The following is an 18,418-nucleotide window of genomic DNA, read 5'->3' as shown; positions in this document are numbered from 1 at the left end:
GTGTATTAACAGAGCACTCTCATGGACATTGAAGGTGTGTGCGTGGGTAATCTCTCAGCAATTCTGCACAGTGTCACCCTTCCACCAAGGAGGGCTAGGGAAGTAAGTGACTGCTTACATATACTAGTCTGGAGCAGCAGCGTTTAGCATGACTCCCAATTTCTGGGACAAATGGATGAGGCATCAAAGACTATCAGTTTGGCTCAGCAAGCCAGAGGTAAAAATATCCTAGTCTCTTCATTGGAGGTTGCAACGTTAGCAGCTCACAGCGACCAACTACGGCAGATCAGACAAGTAGCAGTTTCGAAGTTGGAAGTAATCTTGGTGAATGGTGGCACCACATCACAGGCTCAGCCTCATAGCTGGTGTATTGCAACGCAATTTCTCGGAAGGCTCGTGAGCCTGGTATTTGCTACTGCTCGTCTGAGACAATGGCGTTATGCTTGGTTGGCTATGACCAACTATGGTCTGTTTCGCAAAAATGGCTTTCAGGTCTTCAGCCGTATCAACAGACTTATAGATGTTCTTGTGAAACTTTTACTGTCTCATGAAATCAAGCTGTGCAGTTAGAATGACGTTATGTCTTTTCCTTATTGAGGTCATGTCGCTGAGTCAACGATTCAGGCCTCTTGCTCACATGAGTTGACAAAGTATCTTCCAGGTTTGTTACTCTTTTCTCAATGTCAGGTCTTTGGCTGTTTGTCGTTCTGATTGTGACATGGGCCTTGGACACTCTTGCCTTGATTGGGCGCTGGCTGGAGGAGGCATTGGAAAATTTTACTTGTTCTTAATATTATACATTCCTGCTGAGTAACGCTTCCTTCTCCTTTCAAAAATTCGTTCCAATTTTTTTTTTTTTTTAGTTTGCTCTGAAGCAATCTCATGACAGGTATGTTGCATAGATAATTCCACAATGTACATTTTTACGTTATTTAAATGTTTGAAAAATGTACTGAAAAAGTTTTTTCTTCTCTTCTCAATCTTATATTGTGTCTGTTGAGTCCCCTTTTCTAACACAAATTTATATTTTTGCATTATCTTACACTATTTTACTAAGATACTAAATTTGGGCAGGTGTTTGGTGGATTGATGACTCCGGTGGAGTATTAATTTTATGTCCCAAACAAGAGAATGCACGAACTGTTAATAGAATCGTGAGAGCACTGTTGGTGAAAATGCTTATCGTCATGATGTACTGTTGTTTATCTGTATAGTTCTGAATATGTTGGAACATTTGTTCTGCCAAAATTCATCCTGTTTGTGATGCTATCAGCTCATCTAGTGAGTGCAATAGGTCGGAATTTAACGTGTTGTGGAATGGGTGAGTAACACTTCTCGCGGTTTATCCAGCCAATACAGAGTATGTTATAAGATATGGGTCGTGGTTGAGCCCGTGGTAGTAGCTGGAAGACGAAATTTTCTCTTGCTATATCACATGTTGTGCTATTTATTATTACCCCACTGTTTTGTAGTCTACTTTGCTCATGACAATGAGCTTTTCATTTTGGTAACAGTTTATGATGACAATTTCTAGTGAGGAAACTGACTATATCCAGTACGATAACACTTTCTGGAAATGTGGTTGCGGGGCAAGCGCTTCCCATTGACACTTTGATACCGCAGTTTTCCTTAATAATAGCTCTACCTCAGTTGCTTGTGCATCAGTCTGTATAGCTCTGGCTGGACGAATCGTCATGCTTTCCCTTGTACATCCTTGTAACTGTGCTAATGATGGAGGTTGTAAACTTCCCTTTGTTCTGAGATTAATAATAGTGCTTGAGTTTGTTCTAGTGTACTATCTAGGTTTCATATGTCTTCGCTGTCTGCTATGCCAAATACGGTTTTCAGTATCTTCCCTCCTGCATACAACCATCTTATTTTCCTTTCTGATAAACGTGTGTTACTATATCCGTCAACTGGTTTGGATGTGTTCTCTCTCTCTCGTATGTCATATCGTCAACATCTCCTGTAACCTGCACATATCATTTCGGATTTCCCACATTTCAAAGTTTTATCTTAATCGTCACCGATGACTATTTAATCCATCCAGTTGTCTGGACGACAATATTCCAGAATTGGGCAGCTCTTCCAAATTGTACTGGGTACTCTTCCCTTCACTACGTGAAGTGTTATCAGGATAAAAATAACCTCCCTACATTTCTATGGTGGTATGACATCTAATTAAAGGATGCTTCATCAATTGCTTCCCTCTTGAGAAAACGTGTTTACACGTGAAGAAAAAGAAAACAAACTGTACATAGCAACAATTAAACATAAAGAATGTACAGTAAACTCTAAATCAATACAAAAATATCTGACCAAAATATTTTATTTCGCGATTTGCATACATAAGGCATATTGTACATAACTAGATAGTCATTAGACGCATGTGTCATAGCGTGTTTGGATGTTTTTTTTCCTGACTTGTAACTGGTAGAACTTGTTGTAAAGCATCAGGAGCTTCATTGAATGGTTTAACCATACTAACGTGAACTACAGAGCTTGTAGTTGGCAACTGGAAATTAAAATTTGCAGTGAGGTCATTTCAATGACTTGTTTCAGGCTGTGGTTTTTTTTTGGTTTTGTCTTTTGGTGTATATGAGTTGGTTAATAATACTCACTGACCTACTCTGTGTTACTGTAGTTTTCCTATACGTTCCTCTGCCTGTTTCAGAGGTTCTAAATCTTTTCTATTGGCCTGTTTTACTCTTTGCCACACTTCCCATAGACGTTTTGTGAATTCGTTTACTGACTCACTGTTAGCTTCAAGCTTGCATTTTATCTTTTCAAAAGGAGAAGGTGTTTTGCAGCGCTATACCAACTTGTATCGTGCAAGATTGGAACTGGAGTGAACTTTAGAATTGTTAGCTGAATTTATGAATTTATATTTCTCCCAATTATCATATTGGCTGTTAGCGTAGTTACTTAACATATTGGAAATCGTCCTGTGAACCCTTTCTGTTTGTCCATTTCCTTGTGGATATAAGAGATTTGTTCTTCCAAATGTAAAGCAATAGACGTGATACAAAATTTATGCCCTTGGTCTGTTATTATAGCCTCCAATACTCCAAACTTGAGGATCCAGTTATTTACTATGGCTTGCGCTACTGTGTTAGCTTGTTTGTCTGGATTTGTCTGGGTTTCTTTGTACCAGGAAAAGTGATCATTATTGTTAACATGTAGTTATTCCGTTCAGGAGTTACATGAAATAGTCCTAAGAAATCTTATCCAATCATTTCAAATGGTTTTTCGCTTTTGGCAAATTTTTGCAGTGAAACTTCTGGGTGGCTAAGATCAGCCCTTTGTGCACAAGGTATACATTTTTGATGTGCTCTTCCATATCAAGTTTCTTAGTTTTCCACAGCTTTTCCAGCAACTCACCTAGCCACAATTTTGCAACTGTCATGACTTGCTAACATGTGCCCCTGCATTTGTTGCAAAACTTCGTCTCTGGACACTGCTAAACCTGCAATGCATGGTACACACTTTATTGATCTGCATAGGAAGCCATCATGCATCACAAAATGTTGCTATTGTTTGAATGATTTATATCTTACATCTCTTGCTTCTGCCACTCAGCTATATTTTGGCTTACTGTTTGCAGTACTCCAATTTTTCTTCTCATTGTGTCCATATTTGTACGCTAACTTCTTGGTTTATGAACTACTTTGTAGTAAACTCACTCGGTTTAAGTGCCTATCACGCTAATCTGTCAGAACGATTGCGTAATCCTATTAACAATTTTAGTGATGTGTATTATGTTACCACTTTGAAAAAAAATGGTTCAAATGGTTCTAAGCACTATGGGACTAAACATCTGAGGTCATCAGTCCCCTAGACTTAGAACTACTTAAACTAACTAACCTAAGGACATCACATACATCCATGCTCAAGGCAGGATTCGAACCTGCGACCATAGCAGCCACGTGGTTCCCTACTGAAGCGCCTAGAACCGCTCGACCACACCACTTTGAACTTTTGGCCATTTGCATAAAAGGAAAGTGTATAATTCCATAAATCACAGATAGCATCTCCTTTCCTGTTTCGTAAAAATTCTGTCGGCACCCATGGTTTAGGAAAAAAGAAAGTGGTTATGATATTTAAAAAAAGGGGGGAGCATCTTTGGTTCAGAATCAAAACGTCTTCGAATGCCGCTGCTGCTTAAATTTTGGGTTGCCAGTCAGTTGGAACGTGTTTGGAGAGCAGTACGGACCTGTCAGTCGGGTAGTTGTAATGCGGCACTAGTGCTGTCGTGTTGGAGCAGCAATGAGGTCTGCGCCGACATCGCTCGCCCGACCATTGCCTCCACGCATCACTTGAGCTGGGCTACGGTCTTGGTGAATCGTCGGTCGGTCGCCCTACCGGACGACGCGTTTTGGCTCTCCGACTGTTCGTGAGTCGGCTATGTGTGTGTGTGTGTGTGGGTGTGTGTGTGCATCGACTCCCGATTTATCTTCGTGCATACTTAGTTACTGTCTGTTATCGTTCAGGACTTCATGCAAGTGTTTGTCAGGTTGTGTGTGTAGTTAGCGTATGTCCACTGAAGACTATTTTAGATGTTGTCGTCATTCTGAGAGGAGTCGGAAGGGTTGCTGCGGACCGGGGAAGTTATCTCCGAGCGGTGCAGTCGGCTGGGTCCGCTGGTGGTCCCTGCGCAGTGTCGGAGCGTGTTTGGAGCTGTCCGATTGCTTCGAGCTTCGTGGTTCACCGACCCAGGACGTCAAAACTGAGTAGTGGTTTCAACTACCCAAGCCACGTCCATTCATGTTGTGGTGGTTCGTTTCGGTGGTTCGCTTTTGGGGAGGTTTTCCTATGAGCAACACCGAGTGTTTCTATTGCTGAAATTTAGCCGCCATGCGGTGCAATTAACTATATTGGTTGACTACAATTCGAGTGCACCAGCGGAATTTTCTGCCATGTGGCCGTTAGTGTTCTGGTTACCTGCCCTGGCCACTAACGTAATTCGTAATTTCAGGCAGTATCCTATCCTCACCTGTTGTCGCTGTCCAACATGGTGCGTAATTTTGACAGCTAATACCTACTTCATTGTGGATTATCACGTTCGTAACCTTTTGTGTTTGAGTTCTCATGTACTGATTGATAGCAATCAAGTCGTTGTGTTGGTCGGTCCGTGGCTGTCCCCTGGTTGGATTCCGATGGATCAAGTGTAGTTGGGTTCACCATCGGTCTCACCTAAGTGAACGAGGCCAGACCGACCTACCTGGAGGCTTCTGAGTGCCATTGTCTTTATTGTCTTTCCCACTGCGGTTTAATTATCTGCTTCCAGCTACTTAAAATTTAAGTATTATGGTTACATTTTTTAAAAAATTTCGAAAATTAATTGTGGGCTTTCAGCCTTGCAACTTTTTTCTTAAAATTATCTTTCAAGCTTAAACATTACGGCCTTCTGCCTTTAAAAGATTATGGTAATATTTTTTTAAAATTTTGAAACTTAATTGTGGCCTTCAACCGTTTGTATTGCACTTTGCATACGTTTGTTCAATCTACTTTGCCTTGAGGCTTTCAACCTAGCTGTGATGTATGTCTTTTTAATTATTTTATTTGCTATTTTAACTGCATTTTTATCTTGTTGATTTTAAAATTTCTTGTTTGGGGGTCTTCAGCCGTAAAAGAGTTGCATTTGGTAAAGGTTCGGCTATGTGCCACTTTTGTTGTAAATGTGTAATTAAATTACAATTAGAAGGTGAAACTGACCCCAACCTTATTTGGCCCTTTCCACAATCCTAATTACCTGTTCTGCCCAGCGGGTTTAGCGGGGGTTTCATGCAGACATGTTTCATTCATTCATTTGCACAATTTCGCAATAGCTAACATGTCTGTAGTGAACAGTTACGTCCTATATTGATTTTCCAGAAAAAGGCATTATTAAATTTGCTGCTGACGGATCGAAAAAAGGGGAGGGTGCACTTCACACTGTCTTAACTTCTCCTGACTGCTGTACCATAGCTTGTGAAGTGTCACCTTGCTTATGTAGCTCTAAATGAAGACCTGCTCATGGGCTTTTACTCGCTCCGTTTAAGTAGTGAAAGTTTCACCCATAGTAGCAGCAAGTGTTTCGACCGCTTTTCAGATTATGCTACTAGATTATGCTACTGCGGTACTAAGGAAAAATATGGGAAAACTACACTTATATTACACTCATCGATACAACAAATGAATACTTACACCTGACCATAGCCCAATGTGACTGTGAGCAGTCCTGCTCCAACTGTTGAAACTGTCTACAAATGCCACATGTAACTGGTACAGATTTAGTACATGGCTACTCTGGTCCTGATAAGTTACAAAATTTGCACCTCACTGGTGTTAAATACATTTGCCTGGTATTTCATCTAAAGAATTAGAAATCTGCAGGTTCCTGAGGCTTAGTAAACGACACTCTGAGTGTGGAATTAATGGCCCTACGATTCGACATGACCACAAACGATTAGACATTCAGAAAGCTCAACAGGAATATGCTTCATTCACTGCACTGTGTAGCACGGGAGTGAAGGTCGACACGGTTATGACTGTGATGGCATAATGTGATCCTGCTATGGGCTGCGTCAACCGACTTGAACGTTTCTAACGCTGATATGTTGGCGCCTGGATTAAGATCCCTGCTGTTGTCGGGATGACGGAGCATAGAGTGCGGTGGAGCAAGACGACTGGCACGCTGAACAATAATCATGAAACATTAACGGCACATGAATTTATTAATTTAAAGTTATAATCGTGTATTCTTCTCTGTGGCGGCGCCCAGGCCAGCGGCAATGGAGCGGGTGGCCTCATAACGTGTCTACTCTGTCTCAACAATCTTTGGGGGTCATCGTCGCGATGGCGTCCATTCACGTAAACATGGTGTTGGGCGGGCGGGCAGCGGGTGTCGGTGACGGACAGGGTAACTCGCACAGCACGCATTGCTGCCGAGGACAGTGACGGCGTATTAACAGAGCACTCTCGAGGACGTCGAAGGGGTGTGTTCGAGTACTTTCTCAGCAGTTCTGATTGCGACATTGGGCGTTACATTGGCTTCTCTTGGCTTGGTGTTGGCAATAATAGATCTCCGTTGTCTAACAGTATGCCGAAAATTATTTCAGATGACAAATAATATCTGTTGCTCTAAGCGTGTGTGTCTATACTGAATCATACCTGAAGGGTAGTCGGATCATATTCTTATATTATCCTTTTTGGCTTTATTTATTTAGTAAAAGGGACATCTATATTCAGGGCAAATTTATGTGGAACTTAATGACCACTACTGCAGGATAGACACCATACAGTCTGGCCTCATCCTGAAGATTGATTTAATAATAGCAACGCTTTATCGTACATGGTCCTATGTCTTCGGTGTGTCCTTGGCTCTTCCGGCCACGGATCTGACTCACCACGTTTAGTGGCGATAAAATGTTCCTTTTCGTCCTACACGACGTGTTGTCCCACAGAGTTTCTGGGAACCATTTATTGGTAGATCAGACTAATTATCTGTATTTTAACACATATAACATCAGTCGCCAGCCACGATTTGGCCCGCGAAACACGGCTAACCTTGTCACTGCTCGTATAGCATTAATCAGTGTCCTGCAGCAATCCAACTAGACTGTTCTGCAAAACTTACGGACGAGATAGATAAAGTAACATACCATATCAACTACCCGAGTGTGATGCCAGATATCTAATGGCAGAGAGCTCAAGGTGGTCATAGCGCCAAGTTATGCTGTTCCCGCAACAAGAGGCAAGTTGCAGGGACGAGAAAAGACAGTGTACGTAGATCAGCGAGCAGTTACGGTGGACTGTGGCCGTTCGTTACACCATGGCCTGACGCACCATCTGAATGATTTCACAGGGAAAAAAAACATCTGGAAACCGGAAGAAGGACGAAGTATGACGAGTGTAGCCCGGAGTTTGGTACTGCTCACAGCGTTGTTTCAAATGCATAGGGAGCGTTCCGAAGCACGGACACTGTTGCCCTAAAGAGAGGAATTAAATGGTTCAAATGGCTCTAAGCACTATGGGACTTAACATCTGAGGTCGTCAGTTCCCTAGACTTAGAACTACTTAAACCTAACTAACCTAAGGACGTCACACACTCCATGCCCGAGGAGGGATTCGAACCTGCGACTGTAGGAGCCGCGTGGTTCCGGACTGAAGCGGCTAGAACTGCTCGGCGACAGCAGGAATTAGTCAGCCGCAATCAACTACAAGAGCAGATGACCGCTGCATTGTGTAATGGGGAAGAGTGAACCCGCCCAAACAGTGGGTGTAATTGAAATCACATTTAACAGAACTGCAAGCCACACTATCTGATGCTTTACAGTTCCCGACGACCAGTACGTTGTTTTCAATTGACATTCGCACATCATCGGCAACGTCTGCGATGGTGACACGAGCATTGGAACTACATCAAAGGGAAGTGGGGTCCAGTGTTCTTCTCGGATGAGAACAGGTTCACTATGATTACGGTAGGTTAGTTTCTCTCTATTTCTTACATGCTTCTTTTGTCTTGCTGTGTAGCTGATGACCCATCTGTCGAAAGATCTGCCTAACATCATTCCGGTACCCTCTCTTTGCCTCGTGTGTGAGTAGAGATTCTGAACGCACCCTCATATGGTGAGAGGTGGGACCACACAATTTACCCAAGAACATTGTCAAATATGATCGATCTGGTGGTCCCGGTTTTGGTGTGGAGAGACATAATAATGCATGGGCGCAACCTATAGTACTATATTAAGCAGGTCTCTCTATTTATAGTCTAAGTTACAGCGAGCTATGTTACTTGGCAGTAGCACATCACCCGAAAGTGATTTTCGTCCTTAAGACTTGCACACCAGCTTTATTTCAGAAGACTCTCAGATCCGGCCACTAGATTGGAAAACAGGCACCACAAACAGTCACTACACGATCACCAACTGGTCTCCGAAATCTCATCACATTCTAAAGTCGAAACTCGCATTCGGGAGGACGACGGTTCAATCCCGTGTCCGGCCATCCTGATTTAGGTTTTCCGTGATTTCCCTAGATCACTTCAGGCAAATGCCGGGATGGTTCCTTCGAAAGGGCACGGCTGGTTTCCTTCCCCATCCTTCCCTAATCCGAGCTTGTGCTCCGTCTCTAATGACCTCGTTGTCGACGGGACGTTAAACACTAATCTCCTCCTCCTCCTCTAAAGTCGAAAATGAGAACACACGCAAAACCCACTTCAGGCTTCCATCGGAACAAATGAAATTTATTGCTTCTTATAACACCTGGAGAAGTCCGTCTCGTTATCAAATATTACTTCCACATAGCTGATTTTACAAGGTACTGATATAAGCCTACCGCTCGCTCATTGAGTCACACCGCCAAGCCTTTCAACACCTATGCGGTAAACAAACTCACCAATTCTTTTCGTTTTCTGTAACAGAACAACTCCTTGATCGCTGAGTATCTCTCACTCCCATCAAATGAAACTATATGGTTCCAGAGACCTTGTAATGTCTCAAACATCTGTGATGTATATACGCAGACGGAAGCGACGACTGAAACATTGTACCAAGGCGGGGATTCAAACCTGGCCTCCTTCTCACTGGGCAGATGAGCTAACCACTAATCCACACAGGCACAGTGGCTTTGGACAGCTGCACGGACTACCCTAGCGTCCGTCTGCATATATACATCATAGATGTTTGAGACTTGAAGAGGTCTCTCGAACCACATAGTTTCATTTCAGTAAAGCACTCGTGGGTGGGTTTCGGACAAAATTCCCCGTATCGTTAGACGCTGAAGTGATATTCCAGTACAGTTGTAATGTTGCAGTGTTGTTTGAGTGGTTGTAAGAAGTGGGCAAAGCCTGGAAGTGATGTAGTACAGTGACTACACCTATAAGTGATGTAGTAGAGTGACTACAGAGTAATCAGGTATATTCACATTAATAAATCATTGCAAGACCTGAAAAAAATCGATAGACAGAAAAAAATACTCGCCAGGAAAGAAACCATGCACCACGAAATAACATCGGCGGTTGTGATGTGCTTGTACAGACAAATAAATGATTACAAATTTAGAAAAAATTGAAAGATTTATTCAACAGAAAGAACTTCACAAACTGAGTAAGTCGGTAAGTAACGCATTGGTCCACATCTGGCCTTTACGGAAGCACTTATTCTGCTTGGCGTTGATTGACAGGGTCGTTCGATACCTTCCTGAGGGACATCGATCAAGTATTCAGTCCAACTGGCGCGTTAGCTCCTCAAAATCTCGAGCTGGTTAGAGGGCACTGCCGCCCAAGGTAGGGTTTCGCAAGCATGAAGATAACCAGTAGAAATTCTCGCCGCGTACAGGCATGCATTATCTTCCTGAAAAGTAAGCCCAGAATGGCTTGCCATGAAGAGCAACAAAAGGGGGCGTAGAATATCATCAACGTATCGTTGTGCTATAAGGGTGCCGTGGATGACAGCCAAAGGGGTTCATCACTGAAAACAGTTTTAATCCAATCAGTGAGATTCCAGGCTGGAGACGTGTCTGGAGACGTTGTAGTGGGACGAAATTAAACGTCACCCATCCACCAAGTCAGCCCAGTTTGCAGGTGACTATAAGTTTAATTTAGTTTTTGTTTATGTGTTTTCTTATTATTTGTAATAAATGTGAATTATCTAAAAGTTTTGTATTTTTTTTATGTGTTTCATGTACGGAGAGATCGGCGCAACGAACGGGGACAGCATCTTCGTTGCCGCGACCAGAGAGGAAATTGCTGGCCGCTATACGTCGCGGGTCGACAGCCAAGGAGCAACAGAAGATCCTGGAACCGAGTTGTTGCGTCGTGTTTCTAAAAAATTAAAAATGAATTTTTATACTCTTTTTGTACAACAATGACGTCATAATGATCTTAACCTTATTGAAAAGTTAGTCACTGTCTGTCAACGCTCAAGTTCACATCTGTATGTGTAGGAAGCTAATAAAATAGTGTATGCTACTAAAGTTGAAACACGTGTCTTGAAGATTTATTTATGAAGAGTTATGTGAACGGATTAATAATATATTTGACAAGATTATTGATTCCGACAGCGTTGGCCGAAACTTTGAATCTAAAAAGTTTATTTAATGTGTGATTCTGATATCGATTAGATCAAGATAACGTGTGTCGATATAATTTTCTGAGGAGAAACAAACGAAATTTAAATTCGAAAAAGTTACGAAAACCAATTGGCCCAAGTGATGTAATTCTCTGCACACGACTCAACTGATGTTTTACAGTTTCGTTCAAGAACCATTCTATGACAATTTAAAAAGAATATAAATCATTTTTGAAGTGAGTGTAACTGACGTGGGTGACGAAGTCTGCACATGGTCATACATATATCAAACGAAAAACTAATACGTCGTTACACCGCAACGTTCTGGACAGTGGTGGATACCAACACGACTGTCGCCCGCCATATGATCAGACAGCCAGGAATGATGGCCTAGAGCGCCATTTCTTTTCGTAGATGGACCCCTTTGATTGTTATCTGCTGCACCCTTACAGCACAGCGGTAGGTGACGATATTCTACCCCCCTTCATGACAAGCCATCTTCACCTTACATTTCTGCAAGTAATGCCCACCTGGTTATGGTGAGAGTTTCTGCTGCTTGTCTTCGTGCTTACCAAAATCTATTTTGACCAGCAAGGTCGTCGAGTCTCTCTCCAACTGAGAAAATTTGGAGAATTCTGCGTAGGGCCCTCCAAAATGCTAGGGATCTTGACAATCTAACGCACCAGTCTGACAGAATTAGGAACGATATCCCTCAGGAAGAAACCCAACAAATCTATCAATCAATGCCAAGCCCAATAACTGCTTGAATAAGAGCAAGAGCTAGACCAATACATTATTTGCTTAGTCGATTTGTGAAGCTCTCTCTCTTGAACAAATCAGTCAATGTTTCTGCAATTGTAATCATTTGTTTCTCTATACATGTACATCACATCTACGAACTTCCTTCATGGTACATCGTTTTCTATTTGTCTTCAACTATACTAGTACAGATTGGGATCTAGACCCATTGCAGGCACTTATCCACTGAGCCACATCATTTCTGTTTTGTTTTTTAAATCGCGACCAATAGGATCACTGCTACATCGATTCTGTATACCAGTTTGCTATTTGGTTGGTACCAGCTTTAGTCTCTGTTCGTATATTTGTAAAGCAGTGCAACTCACCCTTTCTCAGACCCAGACTGCGCAGGTACGCGAAGAAGTTCTGGGGCCGTCCTTCAAACTCTGGTCGCGTCAGCACCTCTCGTATGAGGCTTCTGGTGGAGACGATGACGGTTAGGTCACCGCTCAGACGAAGGCCCATCACGGGCGACTTGTACTTCTGAGCGAGATATGTGAACGCCTGGTACGATCCCAGTTTCTTGCTCAGCTGACAGACGCCAGGGTAGTTGCCCACCAGGGGGAACCACGTCGGACATAAGGAGGCACCCAGTAATACATCAATAGAGGCGTCCAATAACAAGTGAATTTCAATGCCTCAGTGAAATGCCTGCTTAGTAGGTAGTCGATTAATACTGTCTAGCTAACCTACACTATGTGATCAAAAGTATCCGGACGCCTAGCTGAAAATGACTTCCAAGTACTTGGTACCCTCCATCGGTAATGCTGGAATTAAATATGGTGTTGGCCCATCCTTAGCCTTGATGACAGCTTCCATTCTCGCAGGCATACGTTCAATCAGATGCTGGAAGGTTTCTTGGGGAATGGCAGCCCATTCTTCACGGAGTGTTGCACTGAGGAGAGGTGAGGCCTGGTACAAAGTCGGCGTTCCGAAACATCCTAAAGATGTTCTATAGGATTCAGATCAGGACTCTGTGCAGGCCAGTCCATTACAGAGATGTTATTATCAAATAACCACTCTGCCACAGGCCGTTTATTATAAACAGGTGTTCGATCGTGTTGAAAGATGTAATCACCATCCCCGAATTGCTCTTCAATACTGGGAAGCAATACGGTGCTTAAAACATCAGTGATAGTGCCACGCAAAACAACAAGGAGTGCAAGCCCCCTCCATCAAAAACACAACCACGACACAATACCACCGCCTCCGAATTTCGGTGTTGGAACTACACACGCTGGCAGATGACGTTCACCGGGAGTTAGCCATACCCACTCCCTGGCACCGGATCACCACATTGTGTACCATGATTCATCACTTCACTCAACCTTTTTCCACTGTTCAATCGTCCGGTGTCCACGCTCCTTACACAATGTGAGGCGTTGATTGACATATACCGGCATGATGTGTGGCTATGAGCAGCTGTTCGACCATGAAATCCAAGTTTTGTCACCTTTTGCCTGACTGTCATGGTACTTGCAGTGGATCCTGAAACAGTTTGGAATTCCTGTGTCATGGTCTGGATAGATGTCTGTCTATTGCACATTATGACCCTCTTCAACTGTCGGCGATCTCTGTCAGTCCAGAGAAGAGGTCGGCCTTCACACTTTTGTGCTGTACGTGTCCCTTCACGTTTCCACTTCATTATCACATCGGAAACACCGAACCTAGGGATGTTTAGGAGCGTCGAAATCTCGTGTATAGACGTATGACACAAGTGACACCCTATCACATGACCATATTCGAAGTCTGAGTCCTGCGGAGGGCCCCATTCGGCTCTCTCGCGATGTCTAATGGCTACTGAGGTCGCTGATATGGACTACCTATCAGTAGTTGGTAGAACAATGCACCTAATATGATAAACGTATGTTTTTGGGGGTGTCTGGATACTTCTGAACACATAGTGTATATTTTATCTTATACCGTTATCGTATTGAAAGTACAGTGTGCTCATACACATTCGAGCCGAAATACACATCCAGTCACATTAATGTCATCAACGCCTACTTTCGACGCCAACATGCAATACCCACTCACAGACAGCAGCTCTAGCAATGAAGGGTATATGAAGCGTGTCGCGGGGAGACGGAAGACAAAACAGTCGTAGTCGCATTGCGAAAACGGAGAGATTTATTTGACGCCCAAAAGGGCATAATGGTTGGCTTTCGAGTCAGAGCTGGAAGTGTTTGTGAAACTGTTAAGTTTGTTAACTGTTAGCCTGTCGTAGTGGTTAAATTATTCCGTGAATAGCAAAATAGCGCTATCGAAAACCGACGTCGTGTCAGCTTTGGTGCACCAAGGGCCATAGATGACAGAGCTGGACAGTGGCTGCAGAGATGTGTAGGAGCGAAAAGACGTGAAACTGTTAAGCAACTGAGTGCCCGGATGAACCAAGAGGCCACCAACCGTGTCTCCCGTAGGACCGTTCAGCGAATGTTGCAGATTATGCGCCTCCACAACAGGCGTCTGGTTCATGCACAGACGTTGACTGCTGTTCATCAGAGATAAAGACGGCAATCTGCACTTCAATATCACAACTGGAGGTCTACAAGTAGCGACAGGTGGCCTTTCCAGATGAATCACGTCTTACGCTCCATCGGGCAGATGGACGTTGGCATGTACTGGATGAAACGCCGAAAGCAAACACGCTGCAACGATCTTCAGATGATTCCAAGCCGGAGGAAGGAGCTTTATGGTGACACTCCCTGAGTGCCCTCGTCATTTTGGAAGGTACAATGGATCAACACAAGTATACAGCTAACCCTTGGGACCTTGTCCGCCCCTGTAAGGAGCTTATTTTTCTCGGCACGATTGGCATCTACCAACAGGACAGTGCAACATGTCACACAGATCCCAGTGTACGTGCGTGGTTGGAAGAGCACCGAGATTAGTGTTCTGTATTCCTCTGGCCACCAAACTCCGAAAATGTGAACATAATCGAGAATCTGCGTGTGTCGCAATGGTCTGCTCTGCAAAAGGTACTTATTCAGTCTTGCAACAGGGGGTGATAATGTGACTTGACAGTGGATAAAATTTTGTGTTCAAATATGCATTCACTAATGAGGCTCCAGTAACCGTTCATCTATCTCACCGTTGCACATATACAGGGCGAGTCAGGGGGAAAGATACATGCTTTGAGACGCGATAGTGTTAGTGATTCTGAAGAAAAAACTTCATACGGACATATGAATGGTTTCAAAATGGTTCAAATGGCTCTGAGCACTATGGGACTCAACTGCCGTAGTCATCAGTCCCCTAGAACTTAGAACTACTTAAACCTAACTAACCTAAGGACATCACACACATCCATGCCCGAGGCAGGATTCGAACCTGTGACCGTAGCAGTCGCACGGTTCCGGACTGCGGGCCTAGAACCGCGAGACCACCGCGGTATGAATGGTTTCCGAGATAGAATACGTTTAATATCACTTTTGTACGTTTTTCTTTAGTAACTCGAAAGCCTCACACTCCAACGAAAACATGTCTCAGTACACAATTAAACTAAATTAAATCTGCAACAGGAAAGGTCCTGTTTATTTTCTGTCTAGGACTAACAATTTGCGCGAAGAGATCGCGAGAATATTGGAAATCTCCCGCGACGAGCGTGCGCTGAAGCGTAGGTACCTTTTTTAGGCCAGTTTGAGGTGGTTTTCTGAACTTGATAGACCACAAGAGTCCTCTATCACAATGTTCGCCTCAACCTCCTCTATACTGCTGTGGTACGTTGTAAACAATGACAATGAATAATACAGAAAATAAATAGAAATGCACATTAAAAGTGTTCTGTCTCGGAAGCCTTTCGGATTCGGCCATATGTCCACATCAAGTTTTCTGTTCAGGATCACTAATGCTATTACCCGTCAATTCACGTACCTTTCCTCTTGACTCACCCTGTATATGACACTAAAACAAATGTTTCCTATATACAGGGCATTTCATAGTACTTGCATCAAACGCCTGTAGGTGACAAAGCACGTCACAGGAAACACCTTTTGCTAGGCACACCATGTTCGCTGACGCTTCCCGGCTACACTTGACGCCCCTGAAATGTGGGTATCGAGATGGCAGTGTGGGGTGTGCGTTTGCAGCTTGTGTTGCCTATAAGCCAGTCAGCGGCTCTATACGGGAAAGGTGGTAGGCCGAGTAAAATTATAATTCCTGATTCGCTTCTAAAATAAGTTTCTCCTCACAGAGACACTAATTCTTAAGGCCTTCTTGTGAAATTCGCTCTGTCAATTTACTGGTTGGCAGGCCCGATAGTTCGATGAAATCTCGCCTTCCCTGGACCGGCGAATACTAGAGGTGTCTAGTGTTGCCAGCAGCATCAGTGAACACCTTGTCTCCAACAAAAGTTGTTCCCCCGATGTGCTGTGCCAGCTCTAGACGTTTCATGCAAAAACTTTGAAACACATTGTGTAAAATCATTAATACTTCTCACAGCAAAGAAGTTACAGGTCGTGAAGGACTTCTATTAGACTGTACAGGGAATACGATGCAGAATAGCCCCTTTGGTAGCTCATGTTAATCGATAATCTCTTTACTGTGACAGAAAAGAGCGAAACACAGTTCTATTTACCAAAAGATAAAGGGTCATGCACAGAATTACAGATCAGTATCGGTAATGTCCATTCTCTGGTGGACTTTAGACCATATTCTAAGCTTGGACATAATAAAGTAGCGGGTGGTTATAATTAAAGTACAGCTATTTACAGAGATCCAATGTGGGCTGTAATTATCACGATGGTAGAGAAACTCGGTAGATATTCTAATACGTTAGTGCGGAATCTATTTACGGTGGAGAAAAGATAGTTCGACTTTTGGACATCAGTAGCATATCTGGTGCCGTGAATGCAAGAAAGACGTATAGAACCGTTTTTGTATGTCAATTCTTTTGGCAGGGCTGTTTACCATAGTGACAAAATAAAACACCTACATTTCATTTTGTTGCAACCAGTTTCAACGCTTCCGTGCGTCATGTTCGGGCTGTTGTTGATGCGGTACTGGTTGATATGATCCCTATATATATTACATCAGTTGCCAGAATTACTGGATACGCAGATACTGTCTCTGGCAGTTGATGGTTAGACTGCTGACACATTATCTGCGATCCAGTAATGCTGGCAACTGATGTAATATACAGGGTGTCCCTGCTATCTTGTCCACCCAAAATATCTCTGGAACAATAACAGCTATTGGAAAACTACTTTCACCGGTATCAATGTAGCGCTGGGACCCATGAATGTACATATTTGGAAACATTCTAAAACGAAAGCATATGTGTTTTCTAACACAAACTTATTTTTTTTTACATGGACCTCCTGTATTTTTTCTTCAGCAATCCATAGCATGACAAAGCACATACACAATGGCGTTGATTGCATCGCAATATTCCCATTACATCCCGAGATATTAAGACGCGAATTTGACGCTTGAAACACCCGACATGCGCTGCTAGCGCACGTCCTGAGGCTCAGGAGTGAACCCCATGCTGCCCGTAATCGCGATGTGATTGACATGCGCAATCACACTTCCATACTTATCAAGAGGTCCGAAACAAATAATACGGTCTGCTGCCATCCTGCATTAACGTCGTACATTCCTGCAGGTATTTATCCCATAGGCTAGGGGTGATACGGTTCTCTAACATATCTGTGTACCGCGACATTAGTCAAAAAGTTAACTTCGCTTATTGTTAATCCATTACTAAAAAGTTAATGCCGTTCAACGTTAAAACTTTACTTTACTGTAGATCTAGCGCAAGTGACAGTCAATCATTCACTCGTAATAGTAAAATTCATGTTGATGGTTTTAGTGAAACGAGCAAGTGAACTAAAAGTTTTACCGTTGTTTAGGTAAAAATATTTTGATTTGGGAAGTTCAGGTAGGACATAGAAGATGAATGTAAACATGTTTAACCAATTAGTTTTATTATCACATAATTATCAATGTTATGTTTATCTAATGCGTTAAATGACAAATTATTGCAAACAAATGTTTCTTAACGTCACTGGGTAAAATGGCCCTTTGTAGAAACTTCCACTGTGATACCAGCACTACATACTAAACGTAGCGTTCACATCTCATGCTCAAAGTGATGCCCATTGGCTTGCATACATAGGGTCACTCTGCGGATGAAGGATGCCCTACTTCGTGCTACTGTTTCCTCTTTGATGGCTGTACAAGCATCAATAATGCGTTGCTTCATGTCCTCTGGTGTTGTTGGTTCATGTTGTTAAACAGCATCCTTCACTGCTCCCCAAAGAAAATAATCCAGCGGTGTAAGGTCCGGAGATCGGGCAGGCCACCTAACTGGGCCACCTCGTCCAATCCACCTACCAGGGAACTTACGGTTCAGAAGTCGTCGTGCTCGTAAGGCGTTATGTGCAGGGCATCCGTCATGCTGATACCACATCACCATTCTCCGGTACAGAGGTACGGTGTCCAAGAGAACAGGAAGATTGTGTCGTATAAATCTGGAGTATTGTCTGCCATTTTGGATGCCATTTATAAAGAAAAGTCCGATAATGGTATCTCCAATAATCCCACACCAAACATTAACTTTCCACGGA

The 18,418-nt window shown here is 43.1% G+C and overlaps 1 protein-coding gene across 1 annotated transcript in view; it reads right to left on the bottom strand.

Moving 5' to 3' along the window:
* LOC124795924 (methyl farnesoate epoxidase-like) overlaps nt 1–18,418 on the bottom strand; it is a 416,805-nt gene that overhangs the window by 368,453 nt on the left and 29,934 nt on the right. The window contains 1 exon segment of the mRNA XM_047260004.1: nt 12,176–12,380. Within this exon segment, the coding sequence (XP_047115960.1) occupies nt 12,176–12,380 (205 nt within the window).

This window comes from Schistocerca piceifrons, chromosome 4 (genome assembly GCF_021461385.2).
Source record: "Schistocerca piceifrons isolate TAMUIC-IGC-003096 chromosome 4, iqSchPice1.1, whole genome shotgun sequence".
Taxonomy (NCBI): Eukaryota; Metazoa; Arthropoda; class Insecta; order Orthoptera; family Acrididae; genus Schistocerca; species Schistocerca piceifrons.
The sequence above is the reverse complement of the archived record's forward strand: the minus strand, read 5'-3'. Positions and strand labels throughout refer to the sequence as shown.